This window comes from Tachysurus fulvidraco, chromosome 5, assembly GCF_022655615.1.
Source record: "Tachysurus fulvidraco isolate hzauxx_2018 chromosome 5, HZAU_PFXX_2.0, whole genome shotgun sequence".
NCBI classification, from domain to species: domain Eukaryota; kingdom Metazoa; phylum Chordata; class Actinopteri; order Siluriformes; family Bagridae; genus Tachysurus; species Tachysurus fulvidraco.
The window spans coordinates 13744218-13771521 of NC_062522.1; the positions used below are offsets into that span (position 1 = coordinate 13744218).

A 27304-nucleotide genomic window follows, 5' to 3' on the forward strand; every position below is an offset into this window, starting at 1 on the left:
GACATGGTGAGCTAATCAAAAGAGTCAATGACACATTTCTGCAGTCTAAAAAAGGTGTTATGAAGCAACCCCCCAATCCAATTTTTCCCCAAGCCTTTGGATTTCACACAATTTTAAGCCCTGAAATGTATGTTTAATTAGGAGTTTGTTAAAACGGATTAACGCTATCTGCCACGCCTGACAATATTTAAACTGCCAGTTTATCCATGTGCGAGAAAATGTGGTACAATGAATGAAAATTAGAATGTGTGCTTTGCCTACATCCAATTTTATCCAAGCATGTTAACTACAAAAGCTTTAATTTTGCTATCATCTCACGGATCTCGCTCCGGTTGGGATTCTTTATTGGGTCCCTTCTGTGTGCAGCTGCCAAAGAAGGCCTTTGAAAAACAAATGCCTACAAAAGAAGAAAAGATTAATTTATCATTAAGGCAGCCCTTAATTGAAGTCAATTCCGAGCAAACTTGAATTCAATTTCTGCTCATTACATTGAAGGTGCGTCGCTCGCTGCTTGAAGGGTTCAGGGTTTATTTGGCCATGCAGTTTGGCACAGGCCAGCCACATAAGAGCAGCTGCACGAGAAACCGAAATGAAATCCAAGCCTCAAACCCTCAGCCTAAAACGTAAGGCTGACAATATTTAATTAATAAATTTCTCACAAACAATGGTGGGGCAAATGAAGTAATCTGCAAAAGTTGGGATGTGATTTGCATAATTGACAGCACACGCCTGTCAGGATCCCCCCTCCCCTTCAAACACACACACACACACACACGCGCGCGCACACACACACACACACATACACACACACACGATTGTCTTACTATCCCTTTGAGGACCTTCCACTGAAATAATTATTAATGCAGTTAATTATTGCTTAGCCAACCCTAACCTTTACATTAGTTCCCAACAGAAAACCTTTTTGGTTTTCTCTTTTTTTTTTAATACGTTTGCAGGACCCCACATGGGTCAAAATTCTCACATGTTACTATCCAAACATTTGGTTCTGCCACGATATAAAAACATTTACAAACACACACACACACACACACACACACACACACACACACACACACACACACACACACACACACAAGCCCTCCCTTTTCCACATAAATGAATAATGAAGATAATAAAAGATGTTGCTAAAATTGGGCACAATAACAGCAAAATTTCATCAAGAGCCTCGAGCTCTGATTAATCTGCTCTTGCAAATCAGCGCGTGAGGGGAGCGGCGGAGGCGCGAGGCGGGAAGCGCGTGATTAACAACGTCGGGGACCGCTGTGGCGTTCGGGCGAGCGCGTGCGTGTCTATATGAGTCAGTGCGCATGCGCGGTCGGCACCGGACGGGCGCCCGGAGCAACTCCGCCGACTTCCTACCGACACACTGCCGTTAACTCTTGTTATTCCGGACAGTGCTGCGTCCTGCTTTAGAGACTTGTTTACAGCTTCATACAGAGCCCGTGGAACCATCGGCAAATACAACCCATGTAACATATCCAGTAAACTGTTTAAATAGCAGCAGTGTTATATAGAGCTTTCTATTCCTGAACTTTTCACCACAGAACTTATTTGCTTTTACTTAGAGGTTTTGGATTCAACCCACTGAAATAAAATGACCAGTCAAACAGGCTATTAACTATAATGACTAGTAAATAGTAACATAATCACATAGCAAGATTTGATCAGATATCCCTCAGAACCTAACAAAAAGGGATGCTAAATGAAATCAGCAGATAATAATCAGATGCAAATATAAAGAAAAAAAAAGTCTACTTTTTTATTATTCAGAAAAGTGTAGCAGCTAATATAATAATAATAATATAATTATTATTATTATTATTATTATTATTATTTCTGTTATTATTAACAACACTAACAATAACAACAACAATAACAATGGTAATAAATAATAATAATAATAATAATAATAATAATAATAAGACCAACGGTGTGCAATGTGCAAACTGGAGCCTTATAACACAGCAGCCGATGTTTTCAGTAATGTGTTTTTCCAGATGAGGGTAAAACCTGACCTTCAGTCTGCTCATGTGTGACTGGTTGAAAGCTAATGAAACCTAACCAAGATGTACAAGTTTCATCCAATTGTTTGTGCAGTTGTAGTAAATCAGAATTAAACTGATTATGTATTTCCACACCTTCAGGCATCACTTTTGCTCAGGTATATGGACTTTAATGAAATAACGACATAAATGAATCGGAAATCAATATGATCTTATGAATTTTCATTAACCAAAAAGCTCAGAACCAGTTAAAGATGCCATAGATATTGCTGTCAAAGTCTAACAAACTTCACTTTAATCGCTAAAATTCTACTAAGCATGTCTATCAGAAATTAACAAACACTATTTTTTAAATCTCAGGTCCTGGCATGTTTCTTTCTGATGTTGCCCAGATGTTATTAATTGCTATGCTTACCAAGGGATTCAGATCCAGACTTCTGTGGGTGAACATCAACAAATTCAGTCTCTGCAGGTCAGTTTGGACAAATGAGGTGGTGTTATTAACTTTCTTTTTTAATTGTCTATTGTCTTTCCCTTATCTTAACTTTTTTTTTAGAAACATTGAATTAGTTCTTACAGTAACAGTGTTGAGTTCTTTGTTTGCTTTCATAGTCATTTAGTCCTTTGTGTCACTACACGATGAATGGAAGTTTCCTGTATTTTAGGAACATTAACATTAAAGCTGTTAGATGGGGAAGAGATGAATCAACATGCTTTAACCTGTAAGTTAAAGAAAACCTTTTAAGCTCAGTCCAAGGTGACTTGTAGTCTTTAATACAGTATAATGCTTTGCAGATATAAACCGAATAACCACACATTCCCCCCACTCTCTCTCTCTCTCTTTCTCTCTTTCTTTTTCTTCTTCTTCTTTTTCTTCTTCAAATAGTTTGCTTGCTTAATCGAACAGATCAAATTCATATGATCATTTATCTAATAAGTTTCCACAATTTTTGTCTGAAAAGAAAGCATCACAGATTTATCTACTCTGTTAGACTCCTAATTAAGTTTGTATGTAATAGTCAATTATATGTATAGGTTTATAATCTGAGAAAAAAAAGTTGATAGATGTGGGAGAATGAACACAGAGTACATTTCTGCTCCATGGTTCTTTCTAAGGCCAGTCAAGCCATAAGGGGCCGGAAGCAAGAGCGTGCCTGCTGGAGTGTGTTAGTGTCCAACACACCACAGTGTTCCAGACCGGCTCTGTTTGCGAGATGGCCACTAGTGCCCTTCTCCTCATTAGGTTTTGGCTGCTCCTGATCTTTCACTAATCGCTTTTGCAATGAAAAAGTTATGTCTTTTTAATCACTCGTCGTTTTATATTTATTCCGTTTCTATGATTAAGAGCTGAAATCATCATTAGTTATAATTGCAGCAGCAATGAGGCAGAATTATGCATGTGGTACGAGGTGCCTCCCGCCCCCTGCATCTCCATAATCAGAAAGACAACAAATGAAAAAAACAACAGATGGGCGATGAGAACGGGCTCAATGTGTGAGTTCTCAGCTGCCGTTCGCCCAAGTGCGATTCAGTACAATGAGTCACAGTGAGAGAGAGAGAGAGAGAGAGAGAGAGAGAGAGAGAGAGAGAGAGAGAGAGAGAGCAGACATCAGATTTAAAAAATTATACTCTCATTATTTCTCTCTTTCTCGCTCTCTCACATCCCCTTTAAACTGAAACCAGTCTGTCTGTTTGATGTGACAAAACAGATAATAATATCTCAACTGCTGAATCCTCGACACCGGTTACACAAGATATTAATAAAGATACAGCAATGCGACAATTACAGCAAACTACAGATAAAACAAACAGGTTCAGCAGGAAATGAATCTCTAAACACCTGAGAGATAGTCATCACTATATTATAGTGTCACTCAGCCTTCTCTTTTAAAACCTGTGAAATAAAACGTCGCTCCTTAGCTTCGTAATTAAAAAAAGAAGTACAGGAAGGAAATGTAGATTTTAATCACACAGAGCGCACTGAAGTTTTCTGTAATGCTTTTGCTTTGTAATATAATCAATCATTTATGGATTATTGCTTCTTGCTTCTTAAAAGATTAATTAAATTATAAGTATTCTATATCAAACTGAATGTACGAAAATATGAAACTGAAAAATTTATTAATTAGGTTTGGTTACTGGTGTATTTAACCTGCAGTCTGGTGTACGCATTGGTTTGGGCTAAAATATGAAAATATGAAATAATGTAAAACAATGAAACAAGATTATCTCATATATAGAGATGCTTATGAGTGCATTACTTTTAATATTAATGTTAAACTGCTGTATTACTTCAACAGTATTACCTTATTACCTTGGTATTACTGTTTTTTCTGCCTTATCTTATGTGTTTTCCAACCCAGTTCTTAAAGTGGGTTCATGAAACATAGTTGGATGATGTTCGTAAAATAAATCTCTTCTGAGGTGGTGTACAATATTTATTTTAGAGGGTAAAGGGCTCCCTGAGTTCAAAAGATTGAAAAACCTTGGTCTGACACACATTTTTTTCACCTCAGTGTGATTCACAAGGTTGATCGAATCCAATTCAAGCATAGAACTGAGTAGCTGAGGGATAAGAGCCTTTAATAATGTAATGCATTTATTCTACATCTATTACATACAGGACATTTGCTCTACAGTTATGAAGCGATGCTCCTCATTAATATATTGAAGGTCCATATAAAGGTCACCCAGAGGTTGTCAAGCCTACGAGGTGAGAATACTCTGGACGCCCTGCCTGTGGCCTGTCCTCTTGTCTCCCTGTGGTGTCCATCATCAAATACGACCTCCGATCTGTCCACTGAGGCATTAATGCCTTCCATGTCATTAGCCCCATAATCCCTGCACTCATTAGTGCATTAATCAAGGCTATGAACATCTGCGAGCACTGGAGTTCTGTGTTAACACAAAGCGCGCATGTACAAATGACACTTTCCCTTATTCAATGACAACAGCCTCCCTCGAGCGGCCTTAAGACCAGCCGTGGATTCTTTTACCCCTCGAGCCAGCGCAACACAAATTAGCGAATGCCTCACTTTATCCAGAGACATCATCTGATTTTAACCTCCTCTGTCCAATTAACGAAATGTAGGTTGGGAAATAAATGGCAGACGCCGGGGCAAATTAATTATGTGTCCAGCAAGATGTTAGGCATGCCGAGCTGCCGTTGGAGGCCCGGGCAGGCTGTGTGTGCCATATGGCTGGTGTGAGAGTGGCCATGTTTTTAGGGGTGGAAGAGTAAACCCCTCAGATTCTCACAGATACTTCTACACTCAATAACTCTCCTTAAACCCACTGCAAAATACTTTAACTTCTTGTATATCAGAGAAGAATCGGGGGTATGTGGAAAGCTGTTGTTAATTGTCTCCAGGTTTATAACAAAATATATGTAAGTTTATTGACTTGATTTTACTCTGTTTTATTTATTTATGTTGTAAATATTTATTTATTTAATTTTTATTTTATTTAATTTTTTTTTTGCTCTAAATCTTTCTAAAAGTAAATGATGAAGTGGAGCTAGGTAATTTACTGGGCAACTGCACCATCTATAGGAAAAGTGTGAACAAGGCTGGAATTCTCAGTTCCTATATATTAACTGTACAGTATATTATGTGAATGCATTTAAATGAAGCCTCTAGTACTTAAAAAGATATCCTTCACATACAGATGTCAAAACCAGGTATCAAATTAAAAAGATATTAAAACTTGATTCTCTTTTTAAACTTAAATTTAAACCTATGTTCTCTTATGCCAAATTAAACTGTTTTCATGTTTTCACATGATTCTCTATCAACAAAGGTGTAAAAAAAAAAAAAAAAAAGATCTCCAGTAAAATAAGAAAGAAAAAGACATCCTAAAGACTAATGTTTAGTATGGCATTTATACTTTAATACTTTTAACAGAAAAATATACATTAGTAGTGACTTCTGATAAGGTACGTTTTTAAAAATTATTCTACGTAAACTTTCCACTATTTACAGCTGACAGTACTGAACTCCAGAATATTACATTCCTAATGTGATAGCATGAGCAGCCTTGTAGCTTGTTCTTTTCACTCAGCAATGAAGGATCACCTTTAACCTTTATCCTAGAACATAGATAAATGAACCGAATGCAAAATGTAGTTGGTATAGAATGTTAATTAAAAGTTGCTGAACATAATGTACGGTATGATCTGGGTAGAAAGGTTTGTAATAAAATATCTGCATATCTCTGCACGTCTCCTGTAATCCGTGGTATTTTTTTTTCTTGGATCCAGACAGCTTAACATGGAATGAGTGGGTGTCCAGCAGGCTTCTTTTCTGGATGCTGGAGTCAAACAGAGATTTACACAACATGATGAACATGATTTCATGGTGTATATAGACAGAAATTGAGTCTCTATACCTGTAGTGGTTATTATAATAACACAGCTTGATTTATCTTTTCTTTCTTTTTAATCAGGTTCTCATGAAAGACAGTGATTTCCATTGTTTAAAAAAAAATCTTTAGATCTGTGCTCAAACACAGCATAAAACTGCAGCATATAGCCACAAGGAGCTGCGGTCTAAATGTTTTCCAACACAAGAGGTAACATCTGCTTATAATATTACAGAGATGTCTATCTGGACTGGACTAAAATGAACAGACCACCCTTGAGTTTGGGGAAAAACGTCTTTTAGACTAGAATTTTCCAGGGTGGGGAGAGAGAAATAAATACTGACATTGCTGATCCAGAAAGAAATTAAAATACTTTGTACCACCTAGAAAGGATAGAATTACATCTCTTGTAAAACTAATGTCATCCTAATATAGCTAACAAAATATGTGTGTGTTTAATTTGTGTTTAATTACATGAGAAAAAAGGTTTTGCCAGGAAAAGCCTTGTAGAGCAGGGTTTCCTACAGCGGTTGGTCTCCTGTTCACTGAATTGTAACAACTGTGTCTTTGCCCCTAAATATTGAGCACCGTTGGCTAGTTTAACTTGGCCTTGTGTATGTAACATGTCTCAGATGACGACTGTACTGTATGAACTCGAACTCATGAATGTCTCAACATCCCAGTGCACACTGTGATCCATAGGCTGCTTTATAAACATGATGGTTGCCATCTGCTTCAGAAACACACACACACAGGTGATAGTGCAAATGCTTGTATCAGAGACTGTTAAACTTTTTATAACATTTGGGCTTGATTACTAAATTCTGCTCAATTTTATTGGTCAGAAGGTGTTTACAGGACCATAATGAATCCACTTGTTATTTCAAATCTTTTCTACAGTAAAAATCTACACAGGGACAGCAGAAGCTCCACATATATAGAAACAAAATGTGTGTAATTGTGTAACATTTACAGCAAAGTTTTTAGCAATTTTTGGAATGAGTCTTCATCATAAGGCCTTTGAAACAATTAAAGGGAATGCTGTTGTTGTTTTTTTTGTTGTTTTTTTGTCACAATTTCATGAATTAAAAAAGTTTGGGCACTGGTCATGTGTAAGTTGTGACAAAAGAAATAGAGCAGGTTGACACACTGTTCTTGATAAACTCTAACAACCACATCGATTTCACAAATAATAAAATATGTAACACAATCACAGATGATCATGTAAACAATAAAGTTTATCTCAATTTTTTTTGTATTTTTTTTTTATTTTTATTTTAAGTGTTGCTGCAAAAGGTCTGAATATTTATGTACATGTTTGTTTTTTTTGTTTTTGTTTTTTTTGTAATAAATTTTCTAGAGTTCTGTTTCCACTTTCATTACAGGGTACTGAGTGTAGATTAATGAGAAAAAAAAATTGATTTGAATGATTTTAGTATCAAGAGGGATCCGAATACAAGTGGACTTCTGTTTTCATTTCAGACCTTGAGTTTTAAGTACAGATCAAATACACAGACTGAACTGCTCATTCTGACTATAAAATATAGTTAAACAGTAATAGCCAAGTGAGAGCTTCTGTTACCACCTACCCTCAGATTTCCTCAAATTAATATATTTAGTGCTGATTGCTGAAACTGTAAACCTTCTGAACTGATGAATTACATGAACACACAAGGCTCGGACAGGTGACCCGGGTCTATCTTTACCCTTATAAATGAACTTTAGAGGTGAGAGAGGACTTGCCCTGCTGCAAAAATGAACATCGGAAACCTGTAGACCAGAGGCTCTGACACAACTCAGCATTTTAATGCATTGTACTATTGATTAAAACATAGACATAAGGGTTCTGAATGTGTATAAACACAACACTCTGCAAAGGTCAATGGCAAACATGCAGTAGCAACAGGGTCATATATCTGCGAGCCCCCTAGCACCTGCCCATTTGCCCCAGTTTTTAAGCCTTTTTCTTTTGCAAAAGGAAAAACACATAAGTGAATATACATTTAATTTGTAATAAAAAGAAATCCCCTGCCAGTGGATCATTTAAACTGCAGTACTGATCTACAGTGCAGAAGATACACAGCTGAACAGCATTTGCATGTACTGTATGCTTGTATATGCATGTATATTTGTATTTTACATTTGTGTCCTATCTAAATATAAGTTGGTAAAAGTCAAGTTACGCTGAAGTTGGTGTTTTTAAACTTGACATTCGTGGCCCTTATTAACTTTGATCACCTTCCCTTTTAACCATATCCAAGGGTTTTTATTTCCAACACTCTCTTCCATTTGAATTACATTGCTTTGGCTTTTGTCTCCCCTCTCTGGTGGAGAGGCTGAACTTCATTCAGTGACAAATGCCTTCAAACTAGTGAGCTACAAACTACTTTTTTTAATGGTGTATTCATTTTAAGAATAATAGCAAGCACAACATCAAACATTAATTAACATTAATAAACAAACAGAAAAACAAATTTGTTCTAGTTTTGGTTACAGCAAACTTAAACTTCAATAGAAAATCAACAGTAATTGCAAATGTCACATTATTTCCTTTATATTTTCTTGAATTGTTCATTTTCTCCCATATACCTCCTTATATATTCTTTTTTTATATTATTTCTATTTATCTTATTTTAATGTTATTTCCATTTTTTGTCTCGTAAAAAACATTTAACTGCATGTTGTGCTGTGTATGATGCTGTGTATGTGACAAATAAAATTGGAATCTCTTTTCTGTAATGATTTCCCATTCAGTGTGACTCCAGAAAGGACTTATCTGTCTTTTTTCTGCTGTCAGGAATTTGCACAGTTATACAAGGCTTCTCAATGTACCCACCTGTTCAGAGCTAACAGATGTCTGTCTTCCAACTGACCAGATGGGACCTATTGCCTTATATAAAGATGCTTTAAATAAAAGGGGTGTTAAACATGAACTCGTTTGGGCATTGCTCATTTTCCTGAAAGAGCAATTTTATGTTTTTTCTCCAAAAACAAAAGCAACAACAACAACAAAAATACAGAAAACTATTATTATTATTATTAGTAGTAGTAGTAGTAGTAGTAGTAGTAGTAGTAGTTGTAGTAGTAGTAGTAGTAGTAGTAATAGTGTATATACAGTATATATATAATAAACCACTTTTCAGAAAATATTTAATATCATTGTATTCAAAGGTAAATTTGCTTTACAGCATTTCGTTACATGTATCAAAATCAATACTTTATATGCAGTCTATGGCTAAATATTTGTGGATTGTTATGTAGAGGCAGTGGATGAAAGTGCATATTCTTATTGTATAAAGTACAAATTAAAGACTAAAACTGTGAGCTATGAGGAATAAACATGCAGACTATGACCGAGAATATGGTACACGTGGCGGCACTTGAGCATGACAACAAAAGCTTAACACTGAGATGCTGAAAAGAAGGAACTTAATTAGTGGTGCTATTCGGGGTGAAATGAGACACAGAAGCGAGCAAATGACAATGTGCCATGCTGGACCTGATTGGAAGTGTAATTCAGGTTTCGTGACACTGGGTCTTTTTGATAACACCTTTGCTGTTGTAACAACCTCCACTCTGTGATTTTAGAGTGAGGTTGTATGGATTTACTCATTTAGCATCAAGAGCATTCATGAGGTCAAACACGGATGTTGGATGAGGAGGTCTGGGACACAGTTGCCATTCCTGTTCATCTCAAAGGTGTTCAGTGGGGTTGAGGTCAGTGCATTGTGCAAGCCATTTGAATTCTTTACTAACAAAACTTGGCAAAGTCATGGAGCTCTCTTTGTGCACAAGGGCAGTGTCATGCTGGAAAATGTTTGTGCCTCTTAGTTTCAGTGGAAATTGTAATGTTACAGCATACAAAAACATCCTGTACAAAAGATAAGATAAGATAAGATAAGATAAGATAAGATAAGATAAGATAAGATAAGATAAGATAAGATAAGATAAGATAAGATAAAATATACCTATATTCGTCCCACAATGGGGGAATTTCTCTGTTACAGCAGCAAAAAGAAAGAAATACAAATATATAAAAGAATAGAGACATAATATAATATACAGTATATACACAACACAATGTATAAATACAGAGAAGAAAAAAGAGACCACGAGTAAGTAGTTATGCAAACAGACATATTGCACACAGGTAATATTGCATGTTTTTCAAAATACTTTGTTATTGTTTTTATTACAGTTAAACAGTAATCCAATGTGTATTATGGTGATTGGTTCACTGGGAGCAGCTTTGATTGTAAAGTCTAATAGCAGCAGGGAGAAAATACCATCTGTATCGCTCCTTCAGACACTTGGGATGTAACAGTCTGTCACTGAAAGAGCTGCTCAGAAATGAAACCGTTTCATACAGGGGGTGAGAGTCGTTCTCCAGCAATTATGATAGTTTTGATTCCATCCTCCTTTCTCCCACCTCCTGTACAGTGTCCAGAGGAATCCCCAGGACTGAGCTGGTGTTCCTGATCAGTTTGTCCAGTCTCTTCCTTTCTGCAGTAAAGATGCTGCTGCACCAGCATTCCACACCATAGAATATAGCTGAGGCTACCACAGAGTCAAAAAAGGTCTTCAGTAGCTCTCCCTGCACTCCAAAGGACCTTAGTCTCCTCAGCAGAATGAGTCTGTTCTGTCCTTTCTTATAGATTGCCTCAGTATTGTCTGTCCAGTCGTTTGCTCTTCAGATGAACACCCAGGTATTTGTAAGAGTCTAATCTCACAATGTCCTTTCCCTGAATCATCACTGGGGGTAATGAAGTTTGTTTGTGCCTACGGAAATCGGTTCCGGCACCACCAGTTCTTTGGTTTTCCCCGCATTTAACTGGAGGCAGCTCCGTTGGCACCAGTCCACAAAGTTCTGGATCAGTCCTCTGTACTCCCTATCATCATCAGTGGTGATACTGATGATGGCAGAGTCATCAGAGAACTTCTGCAGGTGACAGGTTGCTGAGCCGTACATGAAGTCTGCAGTGTAGCCGGTGAAGAGGAACGGGGCCGGAACCGTTCCCTGCGGGGCTCCAGTGTTGCAGACAACCATGTCAAACTCACAGTCCTGAATCCTCACATACTGTGGTTGGTCTGTGAGGTAGTCCAATATCCAGGCAGACAGATAGGAAAAGTCCACAGATAGATTTAATGGTCAGGTGTCCATTAATCAACAAAAAGCATAATGCACAATGAAATGAGGTAGGTAAGTTAAGAAAAGACAAACAAAACAAATCATAACGTAAAAAGAATGGGGATTATGTATTGCAACCGTAGTCTAGGTTGAAATAACGGTGCAGTATTGAAAGTCTAGAAAATTATAATACCACAAAGAAAAAAGATAACACAAACATGTTATTAATAATTCATTTTATTCCTGCATAGCTACTTTTCAAGTGACTAATAAATCTGAATATCCTGCCTGAGAACCAGTCTGGGAACTAGTTGAACTAGTAGAACACTGGCTTTCCTCTCATCATGGCCCTGGATAATCATTCTCACTGTCTAGTTTCTCCCACTCATTTGTGTTCTGGCCTTGAATTGTAAATTTGCCTTTGTTAATCATGACCACTTGGTCTTCAGCCCACACTATCACAATGATTCTTTTTTGAAAAGTCTAAACATTTACACTTTGAAGTAAGTGATATTTAAAAGTTGCATATCATTGAACTGTTAAGATTGCTTATTATTTAACTATTTTTCTTTTTGACAGGTTAATAGTTTTGTTATTATTTTCCAACACTGTTGTTGGAGTGTCTTTTCTTCCAATTTGTACAGGCCAATTTAGGTCAATATAAATGAGATATCCGTATATATGGCTAATTTTAAGAATAAAGTGGGCTACACTAGTGAAAAAGCCAAGACTAAGACCTGTGGACTGTAATATCAACATTGGGCCACTGGAGTGCAGTCAGTATACAGTTTGAGATCATCACGGTTAAACACATTTCAGTTCTTCACTTCTCTCTCTGCAGCCAAAGTTCATAACTATAATCATTTCAGTGGTAAGTTATGATCATAGGTACTCTACTACTATTAGTAATATTGTGTATTATTACTGTAGGCATATGTCTTATATGCCTTGGTGCTTCCTGTTCATGTCTCACATTGCCATAGCAGTTAATTAGCTCTAACTTGTGCTTATACATGTTTAATTAGTCTGTTTAAACTCTCTGTTTCTATATTTTATATTAATGTTGTATGTGTATCTGGTGTGTATTGCAGAAAAATGTGGCACTGTTAACAAGAACATAAATGTGTTTTTTTTTCTATTTTTCTTAATTACATATAAGAAAGCATGTTATGTCTATTGAAAAAGGTACTAACCCAGGTTATGATGCTGACATTGGATGCATTGTTTTTAAGAAATATGTAGCAGGGATGAAATAAATATAGTTAAGCTTTTTGAAAGGTTAAAATGAGCAGGTAGAACCTCAACAACTACTTGAGATGATTAATGTACAGGTGTAAGGGAATTAAATAAAGTGCCTTTTATATAAACCAGAATTAAAGTAATTATTGTAATTAACACAAAACTAATAACACAGGAGGAAATTAGTAATGCCAATAATAAACATGAGCTTTATCAAGACAACTACTACTGAAGTATGCTAAGGTATTAAAGAAGCTATTGGAAACCACAAACTTTGCTGTGGTTGATTGTATTCAATCAAACTGGGCAAAGGTGAGGAGAAAAGGTTTAACCTGTATGAACCCTAAAGAGTTAGGGTCATAAAGCCATTCATTTCTGTTTGAAGATTATGTATAGCACTTATACTTACATTTGAAGGTATTATTTACCTGAAAGAAGAGAGTTTATATAATTCCAAGAGAGAGCTAGGGAGTTTAACACTGAACATTGTCACAATGCAGCTTTCAGAAATAAATTTGTGATAGAAACTGTACATTAATGGCCATCTCTAATAAGCGAGAGAGTGGTGTGGAAAAGCTCCCTGAGACGATATGAGAAAGAAACATCAGTGGCAGCTTGGTGGACCTGGGATTCGCACTCACAACCTTCCAATCATACGTTCAACGCCTTAATTACAGTAGGTTTCCACAACCCCCCTATGTATCTTCAGGCTATCCTTGTTGGCCATCCTTCAAACTTAAGTGCATATATAATTATATAAGTCAATTTATAAACCAAAGATGAATACAAAAGTTGTGTAATGTAAAGCAAGTGGAGAGAAAGTTATCCATATTACAAGAAGGTCCTTAAATGTTTGTAAACGCAATCGTGGAACAGGATTCTGCTTGAAGATTCATTAATAGTTTATTGCATCACTGAGGAGCGAGGCAGTAACCAGTAAGATCTTGTGTTATGAGCACACAGGGAACACCTGAGTCACTGTGCACATGTGTAGTTTTGAACCAGAAAATGTGTGTGCCTAATGTGGAGTCCTTTAGTGCCTGGAATTCAAAGACAAGACTGTTACGTGAACAGTAAGCCAGGGAAGGGCCACATGAGAAAACTCTGTAATAATCAAGGAGAGCGGTCATTTAGCAAACAAGTTAATCCTTTGACAGCTAATAAGATTCATAGAGAGAGAGAGAGAGAGAGAGAGAGAGAGAGAGAGAGAGAGAGAGAGAGAGAGAGAGAGAGAGAGAGAGGGGCCACACAGGACGGGTGTTTTCTCACCACTCAGGTGGAACAGGTAGCTGACGGTTTCGTCTTTACACAGCATGTTGGGTCATGCACACACTTATTTCAGCAGCGTAACTTACAACACAAACCTGTTCATAGTGTGACACAGGTGCAAAAGGTACACTTATTTTCACAGCACACTTGACTTTAGAATCCAGCCGTTTAAGGACATTATCCATTGTATGTACAGGTACAGTATGAACATTTTATTAAAAAAGTTTATTTGGTTAATAATGAAATCTACATGCATGAGTCTGAAAGACACAAGCTAATAGACCGAGGCCATAGTCCAGTAGTCCAGCTCTGTGTTCAACATGCTGTTACTGATGTTTCCTCAATATTTCCCATGGTTTAGATCTTGCCAAGTAAAGAGCTGTTAAACTGCTTACTTTGCTTAAATGAAATTTGTTCAATAAACCCTTAGAAGGCTAGAGACAGAATCAATGTAACTGAACAACTCAGAAGCAGAAATTACCCAAAGGTCATTGTGACCCTAGAACACAATTCACCTCAAATCTGTGTCCCACAAGGTTCCCCTGTCACTTATGCTACACTACATGCATGTTGTGGTAACTAATAATGTCATCAGCTAAAACACATGTGCAGGTTACTTTACTTCCTAAACAAATGCAGATCCGAGTACAAGTTACGCTTACAATCACAGGACAGATCCAGTGCAACAAAAGTCACACCAGCTCCTACAGGTAGTCACAGGTTCTGCACTATGCTGCTCAAGTCCACGTTAAGGCTTTCACATTATCAATTCATTCAGATTCTATCTGCTTCAAACAGTTTTGGTGCTGACCTGGGGTCTAATTATTGTGCTCATACCTGCCCTTGGTAAACTTTTAAGATCAAGCCCACTTTGTTCTTATTTATACTTACCGTTAACACAGGGAGACCGTTGCCATTTCAAACCTCTGAATAATCTGCTGTGTGCATTTTTATAACCTATTAGATGAAAGCCACAAAAGATTATCATGTCTGATAGAGCACCACACGGTCTAACACAGGAAGCCCAATTGTTACCACAGGAAGCTTCTGGCCTTTAGTTTCCTTAAGTGCTCTTGAGCAGAAGACACAACAGTGGCAAAAGTGGTTTCATAAGTAAAATCAATGTCTGGGGCAGTAAAACCACAGGTAAAAAATAACCCAAAAGGCCAGTAAAGGACTTTTTTTTATTAATTAGAGTCCACTATAAAGAAATATCTTTACATATTAAAAGTAGTAGGGATAACATGTATAAAGTTGTCACAGTTTGAACTAAATGCTGTTTATGATGTTACAACAAGGATGTTGTACATATTTTTAGGTCCCATTCTTTTTTCCATAATGACATCATTTCCTACAACGAATATATTTCCAAAGCATTTATAGTGGGATAGTCTCAAACAGCTAATAAATATACCATTTCAATAAAAAGTGTTAAGTTCTTTCAAATATTACATGCTAGATAGCAAAAATCTATCTTGGTAGAAATTTTTGTATTCTACAATAAGTGGTTTGGTGAAGTTTGAGATATGAGATAGAACCTGTATCCTTACGCTCTGTAGCTTCAACAGCATGAATTAGGTTAGGTGACCTGGTCAAAGTCAAAACCAAATTAAATCTGTTACAGGACAAAATCTATTTTACTTATAGAAGTGCTGAATTTTCACAATTTTGCATCCGCTTTTTGCTTCAGCTACGGAGAGCAGTGCCATCAGATATCCACTGCTCAGCTTTAGCTAACATCAGTACTGAGTGCAAATAAATTTACCAAATGCAGACGCACACAAGCACACACACACACACACACACACACACACACACACACACACACACACACACACACACACACACTCACACACATGCTGTACCCTTTGTTTCTTGCTGCAAATGAAGCTCTTCTTGTTTTCACCTACATTGAGGTCTATTGTTTTGATTAACACCAAGACACATTACTTTAATCACAGAGTTTCCTTAGTCTGTTATGTTGACTAAACATGTAAAATATTATACAATTTACCTTTAAACACTTAATCTGACATTATCCTAATTTATAGTTCTGTTTATATATTACAATTTGACTGGCGAATATAATAGGTGCAAAATCACTTAAGTTCCAGCTTTTTTGTTTTGTAATCATGTACAGTGGTCAGAATGATTTATTGCCAGATGTTATCAAATAAGGAGGGAGTGTTGTTGCGTGAGGGAGGGCACAGAATTGTTGACATGGTGGTCTACAAAGACTCTGGCTTTAGACAATCATAAACCCAAAACATAACCCAAAACACACACTATGAAAATCAGCAAACTTCAAACTTTGTGTTGTACTGTACCTGCTGTGTTTATTAATTGTATTATATTTAATTAAGACTAAAAATGTTGTTGTAACATCAGTGTTACTTTACAGCATGACAAGGTCACTTTATATTCATGTGGAGTAAGAATTCATGAGAATGAAATAAATAAATAGTGGCTGAAACTACATACCTGCCATTAGAGTTATGTTACCAGAGATTAGCATAGGTGAGGTATGATTGGACTGTAATAGAGTATTGTCACATTTACAGTGTAACTTCAGGGCATGTTTGGTTTGGTATTGTAGTGAAAGCCAGACCTAGCTTTGCTAGCAAATCTAGGACTTTTCATCAAAGAGTGTGCCAAAGAACCACTTACTTTACCAGATAGAGGTCACATTACATTAACCTCTTAAAAATAAACAAAAATAATTGTGTTTCTGTGTACCTACTGGAAACCAGCATACAGAAATACACACAGGTACATAGAAGTTCTGAAGATTCTGAAGATTGTGGCCAGAAAAGTATTATCTGATTTTACAGGACACATAGTAGTTCATTCAATCATTTATTTTCGATTTCTGCTCTATCCTGGTCAGGCACATGTATCAGAAGCATATCTTGGGAATACTGGACATGAGGTAGGAATACACACTGGACTGGACACCATATCTTGACAAGACATACTCATTCACACCAAGGAGGAATGGAGTTAATTGGTAAATCACGCTCATGAGTGTGACATTATGTGATATGGGGTATGGATATGGATGTTTGTGACATTATGTGATATGGATAATGTCCTTAACATTGTTTATAAAGTATTTTATCATTAAAAAGGAGGCGCTGTGGCTTAGCGGTTAGCACGTTTGCCTCACACCTCCAGAGTCGGGGTTCGATTCCCGCCTCCACTCCCGTGTGTGTGGAGTTTGCATGTTCTCCCCGTGCCTCGGGGGTTTCCTTCGGGTTCTCCGGTTTCCTCCCCCAGTCCAAAGACATGCATGGTAGGTTGATTGGCATCTCTCTGTGTGTGTGTGAGTGAATGAGAGTGTGTGTGCCCTGCGATGGGTTGGCACTCCATCCAAGGTGCCCGATGACGCCTGAAATAGGCACAGGCTCCCCGTGACCCGAGGTAATTCGGAAAAGCGGTAGAAAATGAATGAATGAATTATTAAAAAATAAATTAGTGTAAACTTTCACACAGACAATCTGAGGTGAGATGAACTGTTAGATGTCTTTCGGTGGAATTTGTGTGAAATCTGTGAGGGGGCAATATCAATATTTTAAGCAATATCACACAAGCAATGTAATATTACTTTTATACAGACGTTTTATACACAATTACTATTGATTAAATGACAATTCAGACACAATAAGCAGAAATAATGTTTGCTCAACGAACAAGCCCTTCGGCCTAGAGGTAGCTGACAGTGATTTGTGTTCCCTTGAATGTGCAACAATGAAATCGGCTTCTATTTCTCTTTTCATCGTCATATAACGAACTTTCATATTTTAAGTCAGAAGATATATTGAATAAAACTATATTGTTTGCCATGTTTGCCAATGATGAACAACACTTGCGCATTGTTACTAGTACTCTGGTGCTAGAACTGGAAGTTTACGTGGAGAACTCAATGCAGTGACAAGTAATAAAACATCCCATTGCGACTAAACACAACTGACCAGAGGTGGGAGTAAGTCACACATGTGCAAGTCACAAGTAAGTCTCAAGTCATGAATGTCAAGTCGAGTCTTTTTTAATATTTGTCAAACAAGTCTCAAGTCTCAAATTTGCAACTTAAGTCTGAATCGAGTCAAGTCGAGTCCCCCATCTCTGAGTCATTTAATTCAAGTCGAGCCAAGTCTCAAGTCATGAATGTCAAGTCAAAGTCGAGTCTTTTTTTACTATTTGTCAAGCAAGTCCCAAGTCTCAAATTTGCGACTTAAGTCTGACTTGAGTCAAGTCATATGACTCGAGTCCCCCATCTCTGCAACTGACAGATGGATAAATATGAATATAATTTTAATTTGGTTGGTTTCAATGTTCTTTATCACTAGTTTAACTAAAGGTTACTTCTGGATCAGGTGTCAGAGGTTAAAGCTACAGTGCTCAGGGCTGCTTAATGTCTATTCGATATAGATAGATGGGAAAACAATGGCGTCAGGATTGTCCACACACGCTATATGCTGTGGTTAGAACGAAAATCCATTCGGATTAGCCTTCAGCTCGTGTCTCCTCCTCTACATGGAGTTTCTGATCACGTGACCGAAAGTGGCCGATTTGGGCTCGCGCACAGGGAGAGCGTTTCCAAAATAATATCAGCCTACATTTCCCAAAATTCAATTTTACTCGCAATTTTAATGACATTTCGTTTCGGGCTGACTGCGGAGTTGTTGTTGGTTTTTTTTTTTTTTTTTTTAGTTTAATTTTATTTATTTATGTTTTTTAGCATTATACATTTTGGTTATACTGGAAGAATTTTGGCGCACGAACTTTAATAAGCGAGCCGACATGGAAATTGGGAAGCTGGGACCGAGCGGCGGAAAAGCCACACAACAGAGAGCTAATTCAGTTCTCTAACGCGGAAAATAAACGATCTCGGGGGCAGACGTGGTGGATTTTTGACGACTTCTTGGGACATTCTGCCTCCTGTTTGCTGTCCCGAGTTTTTGATTCAAAGTTGAGGGCAAAATGGCGGCCGATTCCGTGCAGGTAAGAAAAACTTTACATTTCTGTCTCCAAAACTACTGAGTTTCTTAGTAACAGCGCTTATGTACATTTTTAAAGCCTTTTCTCTTTGTCGAAGCTTTAATAAAGGGGTTTCCTTGTATCGATTTTACATACGTTAAGAGTTTCCCAGTGGAGCTTAAGGCCTTTAGGAAATAACTGCAGAATCCCAAATGGAACGATGTTCCCTACATAAGTGTTCTACATAGTGTACGAGTGAACGGCGATGTACAGCCTATACCGCACGCGCCTAGTGTACTAGGCAGCCATTTGGGATTTAACCAATGAACTAGAAATCCAACTGTTGATTCAGGTTTAAGATTGAGGTTTTGTTTTTTTCTATTTCTTTAGTCCACAGTGTATTGGCCAAGAATGATATAATAATATAAATAGAATTGAGCTGTGCATTTTATTAATAAGTCTTCATTCAAAAAGTACAAAGGAATTGTGTTAAAAACAGTTATAGCTTAAATGTGGAATGGGAACCAGATCCAGTCAAACAGAACACTGATTTTATTCTTACGGTTTTTATAGGAATTATAGGAAAATGTTAGTTATTTGGGGATTTTTGACAGCAGAGCTTCATGCTGTCCCACCCATTAGCTGTACTGGCTGATTCTTTATGGCTGAGGTAATGTTAATGCTCCAAAGCCCTGGATACATAACACACACACACACACACACACACACACACACACACACACACACACACACACACAGTTTATGTGCCTCAATCACACCTCTACAAATAATTTTGGATTGATTTCCAACTCATAACAATTAATAACAGCTGCCAAATGAATAGGCTTAACAGCATTGACTTCACTGTTTATCAAGCATACTGTAAAACACAATAGTTCACTTATGTAGAACGATTTGTAGTGCTTTAGGAAAATGAACCACTAAAACAGAAACATTTTAGAAAATTTGAAAGTCACTCAACAGGGAAAAAAAAGTTCAACGCAGCATTAAACAACAATAATGAGATTAACACAGGTGTCCAGGAAGGGAAATGCAATGTTTATGGTCTGATTAAAGCCTAAGGATTCGCCTGCATATTACTGTTTCACAATCAGACTGAGCCACCCATGGTATATCGCTCCGTTTGTCAGTAATATTAACCTAGCCAGGAAAAACACCATACTAAAAAGCAGCTTCCTAAAATCCACCCAAGAGACGTACAGGGATTAAAGAGTCGGTGTAAAGTACGACGTGGTCTGTAATTGTGTCAGAATTTTGCCAGTTTGTGCTTTAGTAAGTTATTACGTTAGTGGTGAGGTGGGGGAACTCCAGTCCAGATCTATTATTAGCAGAATATCCTGTAGCACATCATGCTGCCAGCTCCCGTCTAAGCTCCCGAACAATGTTAGAATACAAGAAATGCTTAACTGTATGAGTCATTCTATAAAACACATTATTTCCCATGCTGGTTTGAATACTGATGATACAGCTGGACTGATTCAGGTTGTAGGCTATTCGACAACTTAACAGCTGTGTTTAGTTAGATACTCCATACTCTATATTTATACAGTGGAGTAAAACATTTGAGGATTTTTAAAAATGAAAATACAATACAATATTGAGCATGTTACCTCCTTCTTACAATAGGACAGATTTTCCATGAGTGTTAATGCTTGTACTGAAGCACAGATCAAAACCACCGGAGTGCCATCTGAACCTAACACAGATCATCACTCGTGGAGTCTTTGCTCTCTCATGTGCATGCTTGTCGTTCGTGCAAATGTTTTTGGGATTCTACGTTTCAACCATGTTTTTGCTGAAAGGATAATGAAAGAATTTTCACTGGTAGCTCCAGATTTTTGCCCCCCACTGTAATGCTATACGGTAAAAACTGAAACAAATGCCGCTGGTTCTGTTTAAACTACCCTGTTACTGATATGATAGTAACTTAAACAAAATGACCATGTGTAAATAAAGGTACTATTGGTGTAGATTAAATGTAATATGTCAATAAGCTTGAACGCTCTCAACTCCTAAAGCATGCGTTTTGCACAGATGAGGCATGTCGATATTCTCTTTCTAGTCTTAAACCATTTTAAGATTGTATCTTGTCATTTTAATATTATGAAGTCTTATTGAATATTGAGAGATAAATGATACCATAATATACCTTACTGTAAGCTTGTATATAAACTGTATTGTTCTTCATTATAATGCCTGGCTGAAAGGTTGATAAAATCTATCTTAGTTGTTTTATTTTTAACTAGGACTGCAGATATTTAATTATTAATGTGATTTTGCAATTGCAGATGTTAACGCAAAACCAAGTAAACTTTGTGATATCTGAAGGAGCATTTTCAAAAGTATTGCACAGTCCGAAACGATTATTCACAGAATTTGGTCGTGTAACTTTTGGGCTTGCGAGTTTCAATATGCAGTTTCATGTAGGTTTGTACAAAAAAGCACAAATACTCAAGCTGTAGGAAAAAAAAAAGCTGCAGCAAAATGCATTTTTGGCCACAACAACCACAAAAAAATGACCAGAAATCCTGAAGGAATTATTTGTTCTGGCAAACAATGCCTCATATTCATTTAGGAATAAATAATAAGCAAAAGAAAACAGGGAAGAATAAAAACAAATGAGAAGCTTTTCTGGGTAGATGCCACTCTATTACTGATGATCAACATATTAAACACATTATAATGCATCAACTTGTCTCCAGCAGACTGTATGACTAAACTCACCAGGTTAAATTTACAATTTAGGAATTTTTTTACTGTATTATTGAATGGGAGATTTGTGCGCTACTACAGAGCGTATTAATATTTGAAATTCCTGTTTGTATCATTGCATACACTAAAATCAGTCTTATCCCTCCTGGTCACACCAACAGGTTTTCTCTACTCAAGTCAGCATGTGAGCAATGCTAGCTAGCGGTCCAGAGCGGTAGAGGAAGCAGAGCTCAGCAATAATAACACATTTTAGTAATTCGGCAGTTTTACAGTATCATTGGACTTGTTTCACTAATTGCTAACACTGTTACAGAGTTTACACTGGCATGGACACCAGAACATTTCCTATTCAGGTGCTCACTCATGTAAGGTATTCTGTTGTGTCAGAATTAGTTATGTTCACACGGACTCCACTGGATATTACTGAGTCTCCAAACGTCATATGGTTTTATGTAGCATCTTGATATTGTCAGATGCATCTTGATATTGTCAAGTGCCAGAACAAATCCTTAAGGGTGGAATGTAGGCTGCGTCCCAAACGACGCACCATGTACTCTAGTGTATGAGTATTATAACAGGAGTCTCAAATGGAACCCCCTTTTTTTTTACTACCTGGATGTAGCTTAAAGTCAGTGGAAAATGATATCAAAGGTGCATAATGTATAATGTGACGCTGCTGCATTTTTAATAATGTTGAAAAATTGATTGCCCCAAGTGGACTAATGACACTTATAAGAAGTCCACCAGCGCCGTCGTTTCAGCCTCCGGTAACCCTGCTAAGCAAAGCTGCGAGTGTAGAGTGCATTTTCCTCAGTTGGATAAGTTCATCATCTGGGTGCTGGAAGTGCACCACTTCTTGTTGGGGTTTTTGCTGTAAACACTCTACTCACTATTTATACTGCAGATTAGCGCATAATTATTAAGCTACAGATTAAGCTACAGTCTGTGGATGTTTTGGGTTTATTAAGAAATGTCAGTCATCGTAAAGCTTTCATATTACCGCAAACATTACATTTGTTGAACTGTCACCTAGTTTATAAAATCTCAGTCTTTTTTAAGCAAAAGGGGTTTATGATGCTTAAATCCCAATTTGCAAGCTTTCTTTTTCTCCTGAATATCACCTGTAGCACCATTTAATACAGAAATGCACTAATACAGCATAGGTCAGTGGACTGGGTTGAAAAATGTCAAATTAGGAGTAGTACTGATTCAGCATTTCATGCAGAAACAACTGCACCTCTAAATGTTGTATTATTTACTCTTCCTATGCTAAATATCATATCTTGTGTAATTGTCCTCAAGTACAGGCCGATATTTTCAGTCATATTGCTGTGTAATGTTCAGGACTCATTAATGTGACTTCTTGCTATCATGTTCATACTATTAGTTTTCTTAATTTCTCAGTGATTACTAAAATAATGGTATAATTTATAATAGCTATTGGATAACAGGCTTTAACATGAATAAGCTAAAATAAAATTGGGATTAATCAGGGTTAAATTCTAAAATCTTTTGGGACGTCTTTACGGCACTTTTTTTTGGTAGTTTAAAGGCTGTAAATTCTTAACGTTGTCTTAATGTTGCAAACCACAAACACTTTGTTCGGAATCATTTATCACTTCATTAGAGTTTTACACTTTGATGCTGGTTGACCCGATGGAATTTTATTTATCACCTGAGCGTTTGGTTCGTCTTGCAGTGGCGCTGTAGGAATGTACATGTGAACCTGAATGGCAGTAACAAACGGTTTGATCTTAGCTTAAAAGTTTCGTTTATACCGGATACAAGAGCAAGAGCAGCATTGTTCTCATACTCGGATGTGTACTTTATGCTTATCTGGAAGATTAAAAACATCTACTAGACAGCAAATTTGACACCCATCGTCCCTGTCTGTCCTGTTTTCACACTGAACTGTAAGGTTTAGCTAGTTCACGTGCTGAGATTAATCATAATAGGAAAACCGGTTAGTGTTAATATTTGAGCTGTTTAGAACAAGATGGAAGTATGAGGTTTGAAACAAGTTTTACACAGTGTGATGTTGCCACACTGCCCCCACTATTCACATCGCTATTGTACCACTTGGATGCGGAGGGTGTTTACCAGTGACACTCCAAACTTTCACAGTGTCTGACACATGTGGTAGCTAGACATGTGGTGAAATAAAATATTCATGTTGCGATAATTGATGAAGCTTTTCACGGTATAGGGCATTATCATGGTGTTGAATTATGTCACAAAAACACGAGTGGTGTTCTCTTGATAACAATAATGAAAATAGCCAGATTTAAGTTGTGGCCAAAACACCCAAACCACCAGCTGGGGAAGGTAGTGTCACTAGCATATGCTTTTTTTTTTTGGCCTTTAGCTTGGTAGCATTCAGTTCTAACACTGACTACATGCTCCATGTTGATGCTCCACACATGCAGCATGTCTGCAGTGTGGTCGTCTGGAGTCTGTGATGATGTGGATGGTGAAGCTGATGTATAGATGACCACTTCCTCCACTGCTGGGCTGCAAGTGGTTGCTGCATCCCATTGTCTGAGCTTTATGCTTACCAACTTCCACTTTTACACTGTTGGATATTTCTGAGTTTGAAAAAAGCTTTTATGAGGGCACTTTATTAAGTGGAACTGACGTCTTCAGCAGTTTCTGAAATCCTAGTCAACATGTGTTTTGGTCTGATTGATATTTTTGCCCCTATGAGACGAGGATCCATATGTAGCCTGACGTTGCGATGTCTCTTTGGCTGAATGTTTGCTTTAGCTGAAGAGAAACAAATACTGCTAGAGTCGTGGCTACTCTGTAACATTGAGAAGAAGAATTTTACTTCATGCCTCTGAAAATTAAAATGCGAGATGCACACTTTAGCAAAGCCAGCAAAGTTCTATCAGCAAAAGAAAAAAAACAGTTTACGTTATTTTGGCATCTTAATCATCGTTCAGTTGTTGTTTCTATGTGATTTTCAAAAACATAGAAAAATGGGAAGTACAGCACCGCGCTGGCTAATTGTGTTCCCATGTTTCGCTGCCACTTTCCATCCCACATGTCTTACACAAAAAGCAATTGTTTTTGCCTGACAATTATGGAACCCTAAATATTTCTAAACCTCCGGCGTTACCTATTTTAGAAGGGCGATAAATATTCATCTTCAGCATTCCTCTTTCTAGCGTGCTTCTCCTCCATGTGAGGATCGTCGGCATGTCTCTTTTACGCATCAGACACGCCGTCCCATTGTAGGTTGATGGGAAAAGAATCTAATGTGTCTTATAAAAATCAAATTTTCAATCTGTAATTATTCACAGTATTATTCTCGGGACTCAGCCCGGACTTTTGGCCATGTGCGTCTGTTTGTCACGTGTCTGCGCCGCCTTTGTTTACTCCTCCCCTTCTCTACACGCCTGTTCCCTATGTATTAATCTGTCTATTTAACTGTCGTGTCTATTTAATCATCGTCAGTGTATTCGTCAGTGTATTGTCAATGTAATGTCAGCGTACCCTCGTCCTTTGTCCAGTTTAAGGACAATTTGTTATTTAATTGTTATTTAAATTATTTAATAAAATTTTATTGTGCAATATAACATCCTGTTATTTTACCCTGTTTATTTGAAGCTATCCTGCGTATGGGTCTGTCTTCCTCTTCCTGTTGTGACAATTATAAAGTGCCCACAATAATAATATTGTGCCTTTTTATTATTGAGATATACCACATATACTGGCACTATGTCTAAGTTGCAGTCTTTAACAGCACCACAGTGGAAACTGTAATGTAACTATGTGCCTCTCTGTGCAGGGACTTTAAAGACCTCGCTGTGTCCACAGGACAGGAATGGGCTTTATCTGACGTTTGTTTGAGAAAGAGAAGGAGGGGTGGAGAGAGATAGAGAACGACTTAAGCCTTAGGATAGAAAGTATACTGTGATTGGGGTTGAGCGAGAGACCTGGACTGCTGGAGGACAAGGAAATGAATTATTTAATGTTTCTCCCAGGTGATTTGTGTGTCCCTGAATGCCTGTGTGTGTATAAGTGCAAGTGGTGCTAAGCTGTAATTAGAAGCTGTTATGGAGGTCATAAGGATTCAATGTACAAATTGAATGTAAATCTTTCTTGGTGAAGAGAAAAGGGATTTACATTTGCCTCAATGTTTTTCCAGAGAATAATATTTGACAGTTGACTGCTTTGACAAATAAAGTATAAATTAACGTTCAATTTTGTTCAGAAAAGAACTCTATTTTACAAACCTGTAAAAGTCTGTGTTGTAAACTTCTATCACATGTTCTTCAGCTTTATTATGTTATGTGTTGTTGAAGAACTCCGATGATGTCATGACGATCAAAAATGGCATCTTTGCCTGTGTTGCAAGATCTTGTTCATTGCATATTTGTGCTTTCTTGAGACAGTTGTATACTCTGGATGTATGTCCTGTTTAAACCATTCCCACTGAAACCTGGAGAAATGAAACCCATTTTTATTCAAAAAACCCTTTTTATAGCAGAGTATGCTTTGATGGTGGACAGTGTGATTCATATGAACAGATGAATAAACTTTCTGTAATGCTTTAGTGAGACGTGACATGAGCCCAGTCACTAGGACTGGGGACTCGGTACTGTTTTAGTGTAATGTATTCTCTGAGAACTCGTGCACCCAGGACTAGACTGTAAGGGAAGACAACCTTGTTATCGTGGACACTTTATTCCGTTTACTCTATTGTTTCCCCCCCCCCCACAACTCCACCCATTTTAAGGTCCCACATGCATTTCCTGTCTTAGGAGTTATCTGTATATCTATAAGAGATAATTTTGTGTAGCTAAGACACAGATTTATTTAATTTTTTATTTACGGTATCAGACTACGGTAAACAGTTATAATTATTAGAATGAACTTTTGAAAATACTAAATATAATATAAAGAGTACAAACACAATTCTTTATTGGGAAGAACGATTGTACCATTTGTTATAGACAGGGCTGTTACTATTACTGTACCCCACTTTTTTAAGCAGAATTGCCCAGCACTAATTTAGCTATTAAAATGCATGTCCTGAGTTCATAGCAAGTCCACACGAGCTCTCCTGTTACATCGGCATCTTTTACACCTCCATTTCATTCATGTGAGTGTGTGTAATTTTAGAGGTCCTTATCCACATTAAGGAAGGGATGTGGTAGCCTAGTGGTTAAGCTATTGGACTTACTGATCGGAAGGTTGTGAGTTCGAATCCCAGGTCCACCGAGATGCCACTGCTGGGCCCCTGAGCAAGGCCCTTAACTCTCAATTGCTCAGTTGTATAAACTGAAATAAAAATGTAAGGCAATCTGGATAAGGGTTTCTGCTAAATGCCAGATTGTAAATGTAATCCTTTTCCAAAACATGTGTCTAATCTCGAGCTGTAGTGTTTTTTCACAATCACACACACACACACACACGAAAAAAAAAAACCCCACAACTCTTTATCTGTGCCATAATGATTAGCTAGCTGTGTGCTAAAGTTTCTGACAGACTTGACTTTGAGTTATAAAAGAAGTTTTCCAAGGAAAAAGTTACGGGTTCTTTTTATACCATTCACTCAGAAAGTTCAACA

At 37.3% G+C, this 27304-nt stretch overlaps 1 protein-coding gene across 2 annotated transcripts in view; it reads left to right on the forward strand.

The window, feature by feature from the left end:
- The first annotated feature begins 18538 nt into the window (after window positions 1-18538).
- pkn2b (protein kinase N2b) overlaps window positions 18539-27304 on the forward strand; it is a 42841-nt gene continuing 34075 nt past the window's right edge. Inside the window, exon 1 of one of the 2 annotated variants that reach the window (XM_047813837.1) lies at window positions 18539-19020. In XM_047813837.1, the coding sequence (XP_047669793.1) occupies window positions 19000-19020 (21 nt within the window). In that variant the 5' untranslated portion in view covers window positions 18539-18999. The remainder of the gene's footprint in view (window positions 19021-27304) is intronic. The other variant, XM_027146979.2, reaches the window with a different exon arrangement.